Source organism: Ornithorhynchus anatinus, chromosome 9 (assembly GCF_004115215.2).
Source record: "Ornithorhynchus anatinus isolate Pmale09 chromosome 9, mOrnAna1.pri.v4, whole genome shotgun sequence".
NCBI classification, from domain to species: Eukaryota; Metazoa; Chordata; class Mammalia; order Monotremata; family Ornithorhynchidae; genus Ornithorhynchus; species Ornithorhynchus anatinus.
The window spans coordinates 13,082,909-13,100,882 of NC_041736.1; the positions used below are offsets into that span (position 1 = coordinate 13,082,909).

The window sequence follows — 17,974 nt, forward strand, 5'->3', positions numbered from 1 at the left end:
TTCTTCCACTTTGAAAAATAAGAGAATACACGTCACCACTTCTTCACAAGTACAGTCACATCATCCTTCTCCCAGTTAAACGTAACTACTTTATGCCCCACTACGCTTTTTATCTAAACACCCTCTCCCTCATCTTTTACCATTCCACAGAAACTTCCAATGACTGGGACAATGGTGGATTTAACATTTGGCCAACCATTATTATGCACTCTGGCATCCTTTTGTTTATTAAGTTTTGATATTTATAGATCTATAGATTTATATCTAAGCTTATTTATACATCATATGCTTATTATACCATGAATAAATTTAAAATTTACAAAATACAAATGCCTCTAGTCCCTTTCAGCAAAGGAATTCATGATGTCACTGGATAAGATCAATGATAATGATTATAAGTCGACTGAATGTATTGACAAAATGCTTAATCTGTCTTCTCCCATTTTGATCATAAATAATCCCTTATTCACTGAAGAGATGAAAGAAAAATATTCTGTAGTACAATCTGTGGCTGATGGGGTTATGAGCAGTCTTAGAGCAAGTTAATATTAGGATCTGGAACAAAAAGCACATTCTTTTGCACCCATTTTTATGAATCTAGTATGTGCATTTTTCTTCCAGAAATAGGTTTTTGTGAAAATTCCATCTCCTCTCTAAGCCAAGGTCTATAGCTAGGTCAACCTGATCACCAATGGATTCTTGCTGGCCTGGGCTAGATTCATGTGGGGGCCTTATGGACGATAGCCCAGGCCCTTGGGGTAAGAGGGAGTCCACCACAAAAATAATGGCATCTCCCTTCAAGAATGATGGATGAGCATAAGTCCTGGAACTTCAAAATCTAGAATTGCCTAATAATCGTGCTACTTGGAATTAAAAGTACATGTTTTTAGGTGGAAATATAATTGAAAAATGGCTTTCTGTTGAATAAAGTGCAGGCCTTATTTCATTATTATTATTTCAGAATTTATGCCAGAATTGTGACCTTTTTGCTTTAAATAAAAAAGAAACTTACACACAGGGACCCCACAAATAATCTAATAGCCCATGGCTCACAGGAGAGTTCAGGCAGCTCTGCTTCTGGCAAAATCTAGCTGTCTCTTCTAAGCATCTCTTTTGCCATTCTTTCTTCTCTAAAACTGTTTTCATGGGTCTCCAAGAACATTGAAATCTCTTCGTTGCCCGACAGTCTCTCTGACCACTATCCTTTGCTAATTCCTCTGCTTACCCTCTAAACATGGGTGGTCACACGCACTGAACCTTCTACTCTTCTCTACATCCCTCCATTCCCTTTGCATCAGAAGTACCTATCGCACAATATTCATTCTCCATCTGTTTTCTTTTAGTTATTGTCTATCACTCTGGGGAGTGAGAGCTCTTTGAGAATAGCGTGCATATTCACAATTTCTCCCCTGTATTTCTCTCAGGCCGAGTTCAGTCATCTAAACACCATGAGCACTTGTAAGTACTAGTGAATAAATGGATGGATATTAAATTATTCAGGAAAAGTAAGGAATCTTTCTCATTTGTCCATACGTTTCTATACGTGTTGAATATAGGCTAAAATCAAAAGTTGGTTTTGCCAATAAAATGGCATCAGGCATGCTCAGTGATATCTAGCTTACCCATCGACAAGTCCTTGCTGTAAAATCAGCTTCTGAGCTTCATCTCTGGAGATTTTATGGTGGAACCATGCCTGTGACCTGTGAATAGCTAGAGAAGTTACATAGGCACATTTAAATATTTCTCTTTGGCTATTTTAATGAAACCCATTAACTACTGTAGCCATTGTGTCTCCACCCACACATTGAAATTTCCCCATTCATTCTCTTCCAGGAAATATTACCGGACATACCTATGTTAGAGGAAGAGGTTTGAGAAGCAGTGGGGCTACCATGTGCATTCAGTCGTAAACATCCTTTTCTCTGAACGGGGAAAGGGAAAAACATTTTTTTTTCAAATTTGGGGTGGAAGAGGCAGAAACCATAAGCAAAGCTTTTTTAAAAGTAAAGATGCTTATACCCTCCATGCTAGTCCTTCTTCAACTGCAACTGACAGAGCTTCGGTGGGATTTTCTATAACTCTACCTTTATGGCCAGAAAAGTCCATTGCTACTAGGGAATTTTCTGAAATGCTTCTCTGCAAGAAATAAAAAAAATCACTTTTTAAAGCACTTTAAGCATCAAACATATTTTGAAAATTGTCTTCGAATGTGGCATTAAAAGTTTCTCAGACCTAGAACATGGTGGTCCATAATAAAGAGCGGTCAAGACTGACAAAGAAATGCCAAAAGTCAAGATATTAAAATCTATTTCTGAACTACAGAGGACCTTTTTTCCTAGAAAGAAATATTTGGGCCTGATAAGGAATGGGATTATTTGGCCATTCCATTCAAACTGCTAGAAAATAGAAGGAAGAAGTCATTAAGGATGCATATTTTGCCTAGACAAACTGGGAAAGACAATACAAAACTAGCTTAAATCAGGAATTTCCTGCATTTATTTTTTCATATGCTAGGTCTATAGCCAATGGTTCCTACTCTCCTGTCAAACTGTTCATATAGGCCAAAAAAAAAAAAAGGTCAGGTTTCCAAAATTAGCCATGTATTTCAAGAATGGTCAGCTGAAATAAATTGGAGTCTGAAAACTGTGTACTGTGAGGAAAAAAAATTAAAATTAAAAAAGCCTCAAAAACTGTTATGCAGAAAGTTTTGACAGGATATTTTCCCTGCAGCTAACGGAAGACTATAAATAAAAATAAGGCATAATGCTAAGTCAGTATCCTCCTGGAATCCGCTGAGCACAAGAATTACAGTCAATTCTCATAATGTGCATGTTTGAACTATTTGTTTTGGCCAGAATGTGTGACAAGGAAGTTACGATTAGGTCTTCCAACAATGCATATTGCTCTGGACAGCATGTGATGCAATGTCTGGTGAAACGTTTGTACATATTGTTCACGATGTGCCTCTCCTATAAAGCAAACTTTTCTTAATAAGGGATTCATCAAGAGCAATATTCCCCGGGTGAACAGAGAACTATCAATCAATCAATGGTATTTATTGAGCACTGACTGAGTGCACAGCATCATACTAAGCCCTTGAGAGAGTTCAATACAATAGAGTTGGTAGACACATTCCCTGCCCACAAGAAGCACAGAGTCTAAATAGAACTCTCAGAATTTAGCTCTCCCCCTTGAGAGAGAGAGAGAGAGCTAGTCATTCTTGATTGAGGAAAAGAATGAGCCAAATCTGAAGGTGTGTGAAAACTTAATTTCTTCATAATATTTTGGCCTGGAGTCCTGTTACATATGGGTCGGAACTTTCAGATGCAATCATATTTCCCCCAAATCATATTTGACTCTCTTGGTGCCACTTAACCTTTATTGTCTATTACATTATGCTCTTCTCTTCGAGCTGTCCTATTACAGATTCAACAAACTTTTTATGGCTCATCTTTATATCCCAGGATCCTGCCTGCAATTTTCCATTCGTTATGGTTCCATTATGAAGCAACTGACAGCTGCTCTGTCCAGACGGTTGCTGTCTCTATAATCTCTATTTGCTGTCACACCTTAGTTTGCCCTTTTCACCCCATGATCTTATGGGCAAGGCTGTGGACCAGTCAGATGTACCTTTGCTTTTCTGACATTAATGAAGAGCCTCCACCTGCTTGAACGACACAGTTCTGAGCTGAGTAGCTGGCCTCAATCGTAATGATAACTTTATCTTTATAACATCTCTAGCTTCACGTGCCAAAATGGACTATGTAATCTCAAGTTTCTGATAACATAGAAATATTGTTGGAAAGAATGATAAATATATCCAGTTTTTCAATAGTACTGGAGGCAGGCATGTGAAGGACAAGACCCAGCTCACCAAAATTACTTACACGCAAGAGGGAGAAATAAAATACAAACAGAAATATCCTCTCTGTTGATAGATTAACTTAATTTTTAGAAAACTACAGGAAGAGACATAAAAGGTGGAAATTTGGCCACCCAACACACAGAGGAAAAAATCAAGAGTTTACCTGAGGTAGAGCAGGGACTAAGAACTGGTGAGGAATAACCTGACACTCATAAGGATAGATTAGAGGAACTGAACAGGTCATTTGCAGCTCCTATTTCTACCACACTGGAAAGTGGCATTGAAGGCATTCAGACTAAGACTGAAGCTCTCAAAGATTTGCTGGGAAACTCAACTTAAAACTACCTAAAGATGGCTATAGTTATGTCCCTGCTTTTTCCTCAAAGTGCTTTCAGGTAAAGCAATAAAAGTTTCACCTAACGTTATTGAGTATCAGCATCAACTGCTATGAGAGCGACAGGCCTGGCTAACAGTTTTTCCTGATGATCAACTGGAAATTAAATAACGACTACCCTGCTATAAAGGGGATAGGCCTGGCTAACAGATTTTCCCGTTGGTTGGTTTTGAAGAATGTCAGGGTCCTCTGATGAATGTGAAAGAAGGCCGCTTTCTCAACGAATTTTCCATTTCAAATGACTTGCTGCTGGAGGTAGGAAATCATCAAATCACTCACCTTCTCCTGTCCCTATGGATGGTCACAAGGAGTCAGGTCTGCAGCAGGAAGTGGAATTACAAGGTAACAAGTACTACTAGCCCTTCTGGCCAATCACTGCCTTAGACAATCCCCAGTCTAATCAGAACACTGGAAATGGCAACCTGGAGCCAAAGTTTCCGGTTTTACATGGGTGAATACATTTTTTAAAACCACCTAAAACTGGATACCTTAATAAAGTTCATCATGATTCTCAGTCTCATAGTTAAGTGCTTATTGGCCTTCCAAAGATGGAAACCTACTCTTCCATAACTTGAAGCAACAGTACTAGCACATTGGAGTTCTTTTCCGGTAGAGTCTATCGAGCTTTCTAATCAACGTTATTTCATGCCTCATTCCAAGAAGCGAGTACTTCATCTGTTACATTACGTATGGGGTAAAGGCTCCTTTCTTAATCACAGCCATGAAGAGAATATTTTCAAGTTAAATGGAAATGCAGGTGGTTTCAAAAATGCAAGTTAACCCATTTGTTACGGGCATCCAAGTACAAATTCCAAATTCACTAAACATTACAAAACCCATCTCGTGTAGAACAACAGAAACCTTAAGTAAAGGAAATGATGTCTTGGATTAATGCACGGGAAATTAAAGTGAAGGCTTAGAGAGGGAAATTGTGCTCTTCTGTAATTCACATACAAATTTACTGGGCCTTCTACTGCCTAATGCTTAGAAGTAAATGACCAGTGTTTTATTATAAATGAGATGTAATGCCTCTGCTAATGAATGCACTTCCTAGCTTCCACTAAAAATGTTTCACAACCTCTTAGGTCAAATAATCTGATTTTTGAATGTTTTGGGCAGTTTTTTTAATGTTCCATTTTGCTTTTTAAATGTTTTGCATTGCTAGAAGTTAGGTCAGAAGCACACGGGAATGACAGAGCTTCCATTTATAAATTTTCTAACATTAACCCCTTTTCTCCTTCTTTCTGAAAAGGACACTTGCTGCAAGTCCTGATTCAGATTTTAAAAAGAAAAACACAATGAAATGAGCCCACTCATTACACTAACAAGATTTGCACTCCCAAGAGGAAAATTCTGTCAATTACCCCCTATCAAGGCTTATGCCTCATGATTCATAAAGACCTGAAATGACCCTTCCAAAAGCTTTTCAAGTATTTCAAGTAACACAGAATGTATAATACTCTTACCTAGCTAAACCGCTTTGTTTTATGTCATTTAATTGATGCTGTAAACGTTCTATTTTTGCCTCGAGGCAACTTGGGCACACAGGTGCAATTTTGTACAGCAACAGTAAAAATCAAAAATAAAATATTATGTCATAATAGTTGGATGCAGAAATTACCATTATTTAGCTATACGAAGGGAATTTAGATGGTATTTTAAAGTAAGGTTTAAGTTTTAGCAAATCAGTACATACCATGGGAGAAATATTCTGAAAACTACAGCCACTTCTACCTTGGTGTGGTTGCGTGTAATTCTGGTACAGCTGCATCCCATACTGCATGGTAAACATAGGCATTTTTTATCATTTTCACCAATAACAGAATATTAAAAATCAAGACTACGTTTTCATGCAAAAATCAATTCATGTCTCCATGCTAATTAAAATAATTAAACAATCGTGAGCATGTTTAATTAGACGTCTTCTTAGGGAAAATTGTTGGATCGTAGCATGTCTGTTTGTTTTTTTACCTTGTGAGGCTAGATTAAAAATAAAAATGGAAGAAACGGTACCCTTTCATTGTGCCTCCAAACTGCAGCTGTGACTTAGTGCAGCCAAAAATCGCATTACCCATTTGTGGAAGTAGCAGAGAGTGCTTTGATTAGTGAATTGGACGTCGTGCTGACCTTCCATCCTAGTTTTCCAGCAGTAGGTAGGTTTACCTGATACTCAATCAGCTTGATGACTTGTCCTCACTAGGAGAACAGACTAGCTTACATTAGAGTAGCCGTAATGTTATTTGCAATGTTTGGTTTAGCCTTCCCCAAGCCAGAGACCATCACACACCAGAAGCCCCATCCCCTGCAGGGGCAGAGGGGAGGCACTCAATCAGTCAATGGTATTTATTGAGCCCTTACTGTGTACAGAGCACTGTATTAAACACTTGGGAGAGTACAGTATAACAGAGTTGAGAAACACAGTCCCTGCCCACAGAGAAGCAGTGTGGCCTGGTGGAGAAAGCACGGGCCTGAGAGAAGTACTTGGGTTCTAATCTTAGCTCTGTCTGCAGTATGACCTTGAGCAAGTCACTTCACTTCCTCTATGCCTTCGTTACTTCATCTGTACAATGGGGTTTAAGACTGTGAGCCCTATGTGGGACAGGGACTGTGTCCAACCTGATTAACTCGTATCTACCCCCGGGGCTTAGAACAGTACCTGGCACATAGTAAGCACTCAAAAAAATCATGAAAATAATAATACCATGAAAAAGAGGTGCTTACAGTCTAGAGGCAAGGACTGAAACCCAGCTGGGCTGGAGCCACTTGATGATCAGGGTTGTTCTCTCCCATGCCCTATATCAGACTCCTCCAAAATCACAGAATTCAAATATGAATTTTTGTTTGAGATAATATCACATCTAGATGACCAAGATTCTGCTTAGCTTTTCATACTGCTGCAGGCAAGCTTTTCATCAGCTTGTATCTTTCCAATTAACTCAAGAATCTTTTAAGACATTTGTGATACCTTCTCCGTTCCATTATCCACTCCCCCCACAGCCTCAACCCCCGCCAATTGGTGTCTAAACATAACTTCTCAGTTCTGTTAAAACATACTGAGTTGGCTATTTGATACTTGTTATTTTATGGAAAATTTTAACCTCAATTCTATTCTCCTTCTCATCCTTATGTCTCTTCTCCACCCCCACAAAAAAAGTTCATTCAGTTTTAATAAGTTTATTTTCCTGAGAATCCAAATTGCTTAGTACAATGTCCTGCACACAGTAGACACTCCTTAGAATTTCAATTTTTTAGTGAGAAAAGATGATTTTTTTTCTCCTTCAAGCTACCTGTTCAAAAAAGCTGAAATCTAACAATGTCATTTTTTTTCTCCTACACATGGTAAAAGGAGCGGATATGAATTCACTTTACAACAGAAATTACCTTAAGCAATCTAATCGCTGTCACCCAGCAGATCCTACTCTGCTCTTCATCTGCACAGAGCAGTTTCAGGTCTCGGGTTCCTCCTGTTTTGTTAGGCTAGAAGGCCACAGCACATTGTTTATCATTAATGAATATCTTGAAGGTAATACCTGTTGAAATAAAAGCCACTAAAATTCTCCTATTTTATAATAGAAATCTGTTTCTTTTTTAAAAAAAAGGTTAGAAGAAACTTAACCTTACCTAAAATATTGTGGCTTGCTTTAAACAGCTATCAATATATTAAGCCTGTACCTTAACACAGAATCCAAAGTTAGACGGAGCTCCATGCATCTTTTTGCCCGCCAATGAGACATAGAGATCGCTGCTACTAAATTCGCTGAAAAACTGCAAATGCCTTGGTTCCTAAAGAAGTGAAAAATAGAAACACTTTCACTATTGGTCTGCCACACTGTATTACTCCAGTATTCATACACATACACACATATGTTTCTAAATTATAATGTGAAGTTAACATATAAGAGTAAACCCAATTGAAACTGTTTTTGAACTAGGGTCAACAGAGCAACCAAGGTCTGTTTTGCAGCGAAAAAAGAAAGAAGAGGAAAGGAAGAAGGGGAAAATAAAGCGACCGTCCCTTTAGGATTTCTTGGCACGTGGCATATTGTGTATACCACCCTTTATTTCTGCTTCCTCCTTCACTCTGTGCCCTGCCGGTACTCTGGTAAAAGAGCACTGTTCTTGGAATCAGGAGGTCTGGGTTCTTGTCCTGGTTCTGCCTGCTGGAACTAAACCACCAGTGGTGAAAGTTGATGTTTAAAGAACCACTTGGTTTCCACATATCCACAAGGTGGACCAGCCCAGCAGGAATTCTGAAAGAGAGCTGGCTAACGAGTCTGATGAAGGCATGCTGTTGCTAGCCCCTAACTTCCAGCTGTATGAGCCCACAATTGGGCCTGCTGAGTGGAAGAGATATGGCCCACGCCACTAGGACTACCATTGGCTCCTTCTCCAGCCAAGAGGATGAGGAAACAAGGAGCATGAGGCTTTTTCATCTGATAGGATATTGGAAAGGCAGCAGCTGAGGTATCGGTGGTGACTGTTGGACTCTGGACCGTGAGGAACCTGAACACTGCTCCACTAGCCACAGTGCTCCATTGCTTTTACTGTTTTATCATCGATCTAGTCTCCTATTGTTTTTTGGGGTTTTATCATTTAATCTTCCCTTATGTGTTTGATGCCAACGATATCTGTGGTATTTGTTAAGCATTACCAATGTGTCAGGCACTGTGCCAAGCACTGGGGTAGATAGGACATAATCAGATAGGCCCAGGTTCCTGTCCCACAAGAAGCTCACAGTCTAAGTAGGAGGGAGAAGTAGCATTGGATGCTCATTTTTGTACACATTGAAAAACTGAGGCACAGTAAAGATACATAACTTGCCCAAAATCACACAACAGGAAAGTGGCAGAGCCGGGATTAAAACCCAGGTCTTCTGACTCCTAGGATAGTGCTTTTTTCGCTAGGCCAAGCCAAACTCATATCCTTTATTCTTAAATTGTGAGATCTTGGGATCCAGAGTCTAGGCCTAATGTTCATCGATATAGTTTTCCTGCAGTGTTTTACCCAAAATAGGCCCTTGATAAATTAGTGCTACCATCAAGTCAACATCCTGATGGATTATGACCCTATGACACAGCACCAAAACTTACATTTCAGATACTTGGCCATTAAATGGCTCCTGCGCGCGCACACACACACACACACACAATCTTTACAGGTACTTCTCTATGTTCGGTACCCTGCCTCCCTATTTGCCTAATGCTCTCTATGTCCCAGAAGAAACACGATTAGCAGGGATGAGAGTGAGAGCACAGCTGCAAAAGTCTCTAGTAGTATAATCAATTCTTGAATGCAGCTTCCTGGTTCTGAAGTCTCAAGCCTGAGGCTTAACCATCATTCCTGGTGGGAAGCTCCATAACCACCCTAATCATCATCACCTCAGATTCTTCTCTCAGATTTAACTCAGGCTTTTAATAAAATTTTACCAAATAGCATTTGTACAATTACAGAAAATCAAAACATTTCTTAACGTTCACCTCACCTTTGATGTTCCTTTAGTAGAAAAATATAAGCCAGATCTTCGTAGAAGAAAGTAAATTTTTTTCCAGGACTTCTTTCCCTGCTCTTTAGCATGTAAGAAACCATGTATTTCTGGATATGTGCTTGAGCTTAGAAACATCTGGAATCAAATTTGTATTTGATCAATTTCTGCTTGAGGAAGTACTTCGTATTTTTGTAAATAATCTGATAAACACATTATGGAAACAATTATAGCCTGACCTCTATTAATATTTTAAGCAGAACAAAGACTCAGCTATTACTAATCAAAAGAAGCAGACAAATATTTGGAAATCTAAGAAAAGAGTAGCACACAAAAATAACCAAAGAAAAGAGAAGATTGAAAAAGGTAGGTTTATCCACATCCTCTGGGGACAAAAATCAGAGGTAGTCGACATTGTAGTTGGGCCATTTTTTTACCAAAAAAAAAATCTTATGAAATTTTATAGCATTCCTTCATTTTCAAAGTGATGTATGGAATTATATTGTTAAAGATAGTGAACACATTAATTCTCACATTCCACAAAAATGCTCTTTTTGTTTCTATGTATTTCACAAAAAAAAAAAAAATCAGGTATCAGAGATAGGCAGTAATGAAAATAGAATGCCTAGGGCCATTTGAGTCACAGAGCTGACCCAGGCTAAAACTAAAAAAAATGGCATTAATTATCAACATCATCAGCAGCATTTATTGAGTACCTAATGTGGGCAGTACATTGTTCTAGAGACACATTTAATAAAACGTATGGCCTCCAGAGTCATACTATAGAAGATTGTGAGAGAGAAATAGAAAGAGACAGAGAGAGGGTGCATGTATGTGTTTTCAGGGTAGAATTCTCTCCTTCTCCAATTCAAGGCCTCATTCAGGAGCCAGACGGGCAGAGTAAGCACTTTCCCCATATTTGTTTTGACTAGAATTCAAAAGGCAAGGAAAGGATTTGACCTAGTAGAATGATAAAATGCAGTGGAAATTCAAAAGCAGAATAAACACTGCTGAACTAAAAAAAAAAAGTTACTTTGCATGTTTGGGATTCAAAGTGTCCTAGAAAACTGCCAGCGTTGGAAGTTGAGCTGAAAAGAAACTAAATTGCCTAAGAGAGGTTAAGTGATTCTGAAATGAGCAGAGAAATATCCATGTAGTTTTCCCCACTGAATTCCTAAGGAAATTGTTAACTGCAATGCTTCTAAGTATCTCATCAAATACAATCTTAGTAAGTGTTCTGAACAAAGCAAGTGTGCAATAAATAATCATTTGATAATGGTACATGACCACTGATTAAATCTATACACAGGAATGGATTATGCTTTCACTCAATTCAATATCAATATCAACAATTTATGAGCATCTATGTTGTGCAACAATGTATGTCTTACTACTAAAATTCTATGAAATGCAATGGGAATGGGGGAAAACGTTATTTTGTAAGTGTTTCTTCTTTTCAAAGTACTCTGCTAAATTCTGGGTATATTTTAGATCTGATTCAGCTCCATTTTACCGGTAAGGAAACTGAGAATCAGAAAGGTTAAGTGACTTGTACAAGGACACACAACTGACCAGTGGCACAGCTGGCACTAGAATCTATTTCTCCAGACCCCTAGTTCTGTTGGTCTCCCCCACTAGGCCACCCTAGTTGAAATTTTTATTTGCAGTTTACATCGATAGCTATCAATCTTCTGATCACTCCCCCTGAATTTCTCAAAACAGTGACAACCTTTGAACATTTAACATTGAATTCAAGTTTACATTCCACAAGACATTCCTATGGCTTTTTCAAAGTGATGTTGATTTTTAAAAATATTTTAAAAAGGAAATTTTAACAGCCCATGTCAGGATTAAGGAATACAGTTTAAAATCACAGAAAAGTCTTGATATCGGGAAGAGACAGGGCTTTCTTTGTTTTCCATGGCTACTCCTCCCTGTAATGTCTCTCCTTCATATGAAATACTGCGGCCACAACACTGGTTTCTAAGGTTGGATCTTGGCCCAAGATCAGGATGAACACATCTCAGGCTGTCTTTCATATGAGCTCCTCTCTCCTCACAATTAAAAGCAACCCAAACCCCACCCAATATTAATTTAAATCTAATTGCATGTTGAGACCTATAAATTGGAATTACATTGCATTTATTTACCCAAACATAGCTTCCCCAAGATTCCATGAATAGTCAATCAACAATTATGATGCAAAAAAAACCTATGAGCCAGATTTATGAATCCATACTCATACACCAGGCCCAGGGACTCAGTTGCTGCATGAAAGGACATGTAGTCAGTTCACACAGAGCTGCAGAAAGCAAGCTTTATATGCCTGGTAACTAGGGAATTACCCCAAATAAGAATGAAAAAACACAGTCCAAATACAAATCCTTTTATTTTTGAATATTTGGGGTGAAATTGGGTTTAAATCATTTAAAAAATTAAATATTAAAAATCTGTAGTTTTCTCCCTGGTCAGGAGTGCCGGGCAAAGGGGTAACATCAATGCCAGGGGCTCTAAATTAAGGCACTAAGGAGTTCTCAGTAGTGATGGACTGGAGTGATAGGAGACTCTTCCAGCTGGAACTTTCATATGGATGGGAGACATAGGTGGGGGTTAGGTGAGGAGAGTAAATAGAGAGGGAAGGTCAGGAACAACTTCCCACAGCGGAAGGACTCACTCTTTCTTTTGGCTCAGCCTTGGAATAGAAAAAGAAGGCAGGGAAAGAGAGGGAAAAATAATGGGAAGGATTAGAGATGCCCAAAGAAAAGGAAGAAGAGGAAATCAATCAATCAAGGTATTCCACAAAGCAATCGGGAGCGTACAATTCAAGAGAGTTGGTAGGCATGTTCCCCGATGGCAAGAAGCTTACACTCTAAGGAATAGTCAGCAAGTTCAAAAGCCACAGAGCTAACGGGCCTCTGGGCAACAAACCTTTTAAAAAAATGAAACCTCAAGGACAAAAGTCAGTGAGTTGATTACCCTGCAAATCCATCCCCTAACAACAACCAACATATAAAGCTCAGAAGTGGAATCATAATTTTGCTCTTCCCACTGATATTTAAGTCCTGACCTCTTGGCCATTCACCTCTTTTCAGGAGAACTAGACAAAATGTTCATCCTTACTAGGCCTTGAACAGTGTATCAAAGTCGCTTAAAAACTGATTAAGGTTTAGCCTTGATAGTTTCTGTGGAAGTGTTATATAAATACTGGGAAATGCTCAAAGCCTGCGATCCAAATGTGAAGGGGGTAAGACTACTACTGCTTTTGTTTCATAATAACTAGAGATTGTACAATAAAGCAGGCTATAAAAATAATACAAACATAATTCTTCCAAATGAAATAAATGATAAATGACAGTAGGACCAAAACTATCAAATAAAGTGACCTTTGGTTCTGAATGAAGTTTGTGGAAGACAACAAATTTTTTTATAAAAGAATTTAACTCCAGTGTTCCAACAACAGGGAGAGGGTTTCTGTGAGGTAAGTCGAGAAAGTCAAAAGGAAAACCCTTTCTAAGAGAAACTTCAGTCACCAGAAGGAAGAGAAGTCAAAATTGGAAAAATACCACATGATATAGGATGAATTTCATGAGAAACAAGCTGAAGTACAACTCTCATTTTGTACTCTCCCAAATGCTTAGTAGAGTGCTCTGCACACAGTATGTATTCAATAAATATGATTGACTGATTGAAATGACTTGCCCCAGGTCATACAGCAAGCAAGTGGAGGTGTTCAGTTAGAATCCAGGATTCCTGACCTCCAGCCCTGTGTTCTTTCCACTGATAGTGGCATGTTTTAAGAGCTTTTTATGTGCCAGGCACTGTACTAAGCATTAGGCCACTTCACTACTGCACCACAGCCAGTCAGTCAGTCAATCACATTTACTGAGGGCTCACTGTGTGCAGAGCACTGTACTAAGCACTTGGGAGAGCAATTATTAGACACATTCCCTGCACACAGGGCGCTTACAGTGTCTTCCCCTTTCTAGAGTGTGAGCCCATTGTGGGCCGTGATTGTCTCTCTTTGTTACTGAATCGTACTCTCCAAGGGCTTAATACCGTGCTCTACACACAGTAAGCACTCAATAAATACGATTGAATGACTGAAACAATAAATGAATAGAGGGGAAGAGGTAAGGTAAAAGAAGAGTGAAATCTTCAAAAAACTTCAAAACTTTTCAAATTCAAGAAAATATAAGGCATTTCATTAGTACCATCCCTTATTGAAGGAGCAATCAATGAGAAATCCTCTAGACTGTAAGCTCGTTGTGGACAGGGAATGGTCTATCAAATCTATTATATTGTTATCCAGTACTCTCCAAAATGCTTATTACAGCGCTCTGCAAAGAGCACCAAATAAATACCATTGACTGAGATACTATATTAGTGAAATAGATTGCAATGTCTTAGTGTTTGACTTTTATATATTTAACAATTACTTTCAGTTAAAGAATGGCTCAATACATTTGGTTACTGTCAATTCTGGTCCAGTTGGTTCATTCATATTTCTTTCTCAAAACTGCAAACATACATGATCTATTTAGTTATTTATAATTTATACATTTCCAAGACAACAATATTATTTACGTATTTCAATAAAGTATATACCTGCAAAATCTGTGTGTGAGCTATTTCTCCATTGGTTTCACTTGAAAAAGATAACATATGCTCTGGAAAAAAATTCTATTAAAATTAAAATGTTAGAAGATTTTACTCAAAGCAAACTGAAACAATGCAAGATGGAAGATGAGTTGATAGGCACAATAATAGCTTTAATTTGTAGCTTTAGTTTCTTCCTTTGGTAAAAGTTGATTCCAGGAAAAATATTTATCCTAATTATAACATTTTCTTTCTTACCCAGGAATCATGCCATTATTTCAAAACAATTCAGGAAAAATTATGAGTAACTTTCAGAATAGGACAAAAAATGGTATTGCTCGCCAATCCAGATGCTACATACAGTATCATTTTCATTCAATTGGGAAAAATTTCCTATGAAAACGGGTAGACACAAACAATGTAAAATACTGATAAAATATAATCTTCCTTCATACAGGAACCTAATGCACTTTAATATAGAAGAACTCTACTAACTAAAAGTGTTTTGGGCAAAATGAAAAAAATTCTGACAGATTTCATATGGTAATAATCATCAACTGAAGAAGCTTGTAAATATTATATATTACTAAACAGTTCAAAAAATCACAGGTACCAGTAAGAAATTGGTCTGTTAGAGAACTCTTAAGAGGATTTGATTAAAATAAAATGCTGTGTGCATTCCAAATCTATTTTTAAAAATCCACCCCAATATACTATGGATAAAAACCTTAAGAACTACAATATTCAGATTTAGTAATCCTAGGGATTTGTAGCATGCTGGTGGATTTTGCTAAATAAATATTTTTAAATTCTTAAATTTTAAATTTTCAACTCCTAGTATTCTATTTCTACTTACATGCATGACTCAGTAAAAAAATCTTCAAAGCCATTTTTTATTAAGTTCTTGCATGTACGTAAAAAGAGTATTACTGGGATTGCCTTTGAAAGCCCTCTCAACTCTTCATTGATCATTGTGATAAATAAAGCCATCTTTTAACTTTGATATATTGATTTATCAAAGTTAAAAGATGGCTTTATCTGTTTATCTCCACATAAACAAGAAATGAAAAGGTATCAAAGGTGATTCTGATCTTACAAAAATGATCCCGCAAATCAGTAAAAATTAAAACCTAATTTTACAGTGCAAATATATTTCTTCAGAAGACTGTGAGCCCCTTGTGGGATAGGGTTGTGTCCAACCTAATTCACTTGTGTCTATCCCAGCACTTAGAACAATGTTTGACACAGAGTAAGCACTGAGCAAATACCATAAAAAAGAGTAATCTGCTTTTGCTCCTCTTAGAGTCTCTCATGAGTATGAGTAAAAAAAAAAAGAAAGAAAAAAATCAAGCTGTAGGACTCATTTTCTACTGGCATGCTTTTACAAATAATGGTGTGTTCACTTACTACTGGATTTTTAAAGAATTCATATTTGGCATAATTTTTTCTAAAACACAGCCTATTTTCTTCTTCCATTCCCCATTTTGATTGTATTTCGACCACCAATTCATGGTCTTCTATTGTTCTTTCTGTAAAAATAAAGACAAAAAAAACCCCACATTTATTTTAGTCCAAATTCTTAAAATCAACATCGATTTCAAAACATCTAACTTAAATTCACAATATGAACACAACCAGGAAAGCACAATGCGGGGGGGATTGTCTTTACATTTATAAAGTCTGCTTTCCATTTCACCACATGAGCAAAGTCTGATCATAAATATAAAAGCAGTATTTACTAAGGATACAAGCACTTCATTCTTTCCAGTTTAAGATTTGAATCTATGGCTTCAGAGAAAAAACAGCGCCTCTGCCAAAGTCTTATTATTTGAGCAAGTCACGCTATGGATAAATGCAAATTTTGACTGATACAATATGTGATTAAGCTGGTCAAAATTAATCTTTGAGAAAAATCAAATCATCTACCAAGGGAAACCGCTGATCCCAAAATGATATATTTGTATCAGTTCAGACTCCATAACTGCCTAAATTCCTGCCTCTCCTGGACCTCTACTCAACTGGAAGCTCCTTTGTTGTTCCCCAAGAGACACAGTGAGAGTGTGGAAGCTGGTGAAATTATGACCATTCTCCTTTTGTCGAACTTGAAATGTTCTTCTGGAATTAACCATAAGATGTCATTATAAATAAGAAAATCAATTTTCCAAGAAATGAGATCATTACCCACTCCCTCCAAGTATTACTTCATAAGATATTCTTTGGGGAAAAGCTGTATTTTTAAGAAATTTGTATTTTTATTGAAATGATACCCAAATCATCAGAGAAAAAAGGTACAGAAATGTTCTCTATGTTTTAGGGTCATTGTCTATGTTTCTATTTTTCCTATTTTTTGGTGAATAAAAACCAATATATATGGAATCATTAACAAAAGATGTTGATTTACATTTAGGCACCTATAAAATCAGAGTTGGTTGGGGTACTGTTAAATGATTGCAATAAAGTTAAACAAGCATTAATCAAATATTAGAAGCAACTCTGAGAAAAGGTAATTCATTGATGTTGGGGAAAACACAAAGTATCCTCTGGATTAGTGAGTTTTTTTTTTTTCCCTAAAATCTTTTTTCAACCAGGTGGACACCCAAGGAAAGAGATCCATTCCATCACCACCTCAGGCCTGGATTTGGCTTCATACTACAGACTTAACCTGTTGGTTTGGTTGTGCCAGACCTGGATATCTTGTATCTAGCCCAGCTCTTAGTACAGTGCTTAGAAAATAGTAACTGCTTAAGAAATACAATAATAATACTGATAATAATAATAGTAATAATTAAAAAAACCAAGCCCATCTCTTGACATTCTTCTGGAATGAAAAGATACTGCCACTTTGGGATCCAACCCTCTCTGTTTCTCACTCCAACTCAGATATGCAAGCTTTGGATATTGGACCAGAACAGATCGGTTTCAGTAGTTGTCTAGGTGAGAAGTGGCGCGGGTCATTGTTCCACTGAGGAGTCTGACATTTTGTCAGATCTAGATTATGTGTTAACACTGTAACAAAAGATCAATTGACCAGTACGAGTAGTCATTTTGACCACAGTGTTTTTGTTTATTATAGGACCAATATTGCCAGCATAGCCCTGAAAGCTGTCACTGAATTCTTCCATCTGGGTAAGCAAGTATGGAAAAACAAATCAAGATGTACGTTCTTTAGGAATCTCAAAGACAAGGTCAGGCACCAATGTAAGATCAAGATTCAGAACAAGCTGAAAGCATGGGGGGTAACTGTAGAGTCCAATCGTTTATATGTCTTTATGACCAAATCTCTGACAGATGCCTAATTTGGCTTATAGAGCTGGGCCACCAATTCCAACTACCTGAACTATTCTGGCAGCAATAGCATCACAAACACTACAATCCTGGACAGTCAATAAGCACCAGCTTAAGCAAAATGTTCATCACATCACTGCTGGCTGGGTCATGTGAAGAAAATGGACAATAGCAAGATACTATTACAAATTACTACTCAGAAATCGTGTAACCATAACAATATCGCCTGAAGGATCATGTTAAGACACAGTGAAGTAAAACCTCCAATGACACGTCATAGCAGTGACAGTTGAGTGACAGAAGTGAAAAGACTGATCTCTCTGGCATGCAACACATGATATAAATGGAGTGT

General features: G+C 37.6%; 1 protein-coding gene across 4 annotated transcripts in view; it reads right to left on the reverse strand.

The window, feature by feature from the left end:
- The window catches only part of GRB14 (growth factor receptor bound protein 14), a 46,455-nt gene that overhangs the window by 9,419 nt on the left and 19,062 nt on the right, over positions 1-17,974 (reverse strand). For 2 of the 4 annotated variants that reach the window (XM_016228168.3, XM_016228167.3), the window contains exons 3-11: positions 15,745-15,866; positions 14,347-14,421; positions 9,742-9,879; positions 7,932-8,042; positions 7,641-7,736; positions 5,956-6,036; positions 2,020-2,136; positions 1,853-1,922; positions 1,623-1,710 (exon numbers count right to left, since the gene is read on the reverse strand). In XM_016228168.3, coding sequence (XP_016083654.2) covers positions 1,623-1,710; positions 1,853-1,922; positions 2,020-2,136; positions 5,956-6,036; positions 7,641-7,736; positions 7,932-8,042; positions 9,742-9,879; positions 14,347-14,421; positions 15,745-15,866 — 898 coding nt within the window. The remainder of the gene's footprint in view (positions 1-1,622; positions 1,711-1,852; positions 1,923-2,019; positions 2,137-5,955; positions 6,037-7,640; positions 7,737-7,931; positions 8,043-9,741; positions 9,880-14,346; positions 14,422-15,744; positions 15,867-17,974) is intronic. The other 2 variants (XM_016228169.3, XM_016228170.3) reach the window with 2 other exon arrangements.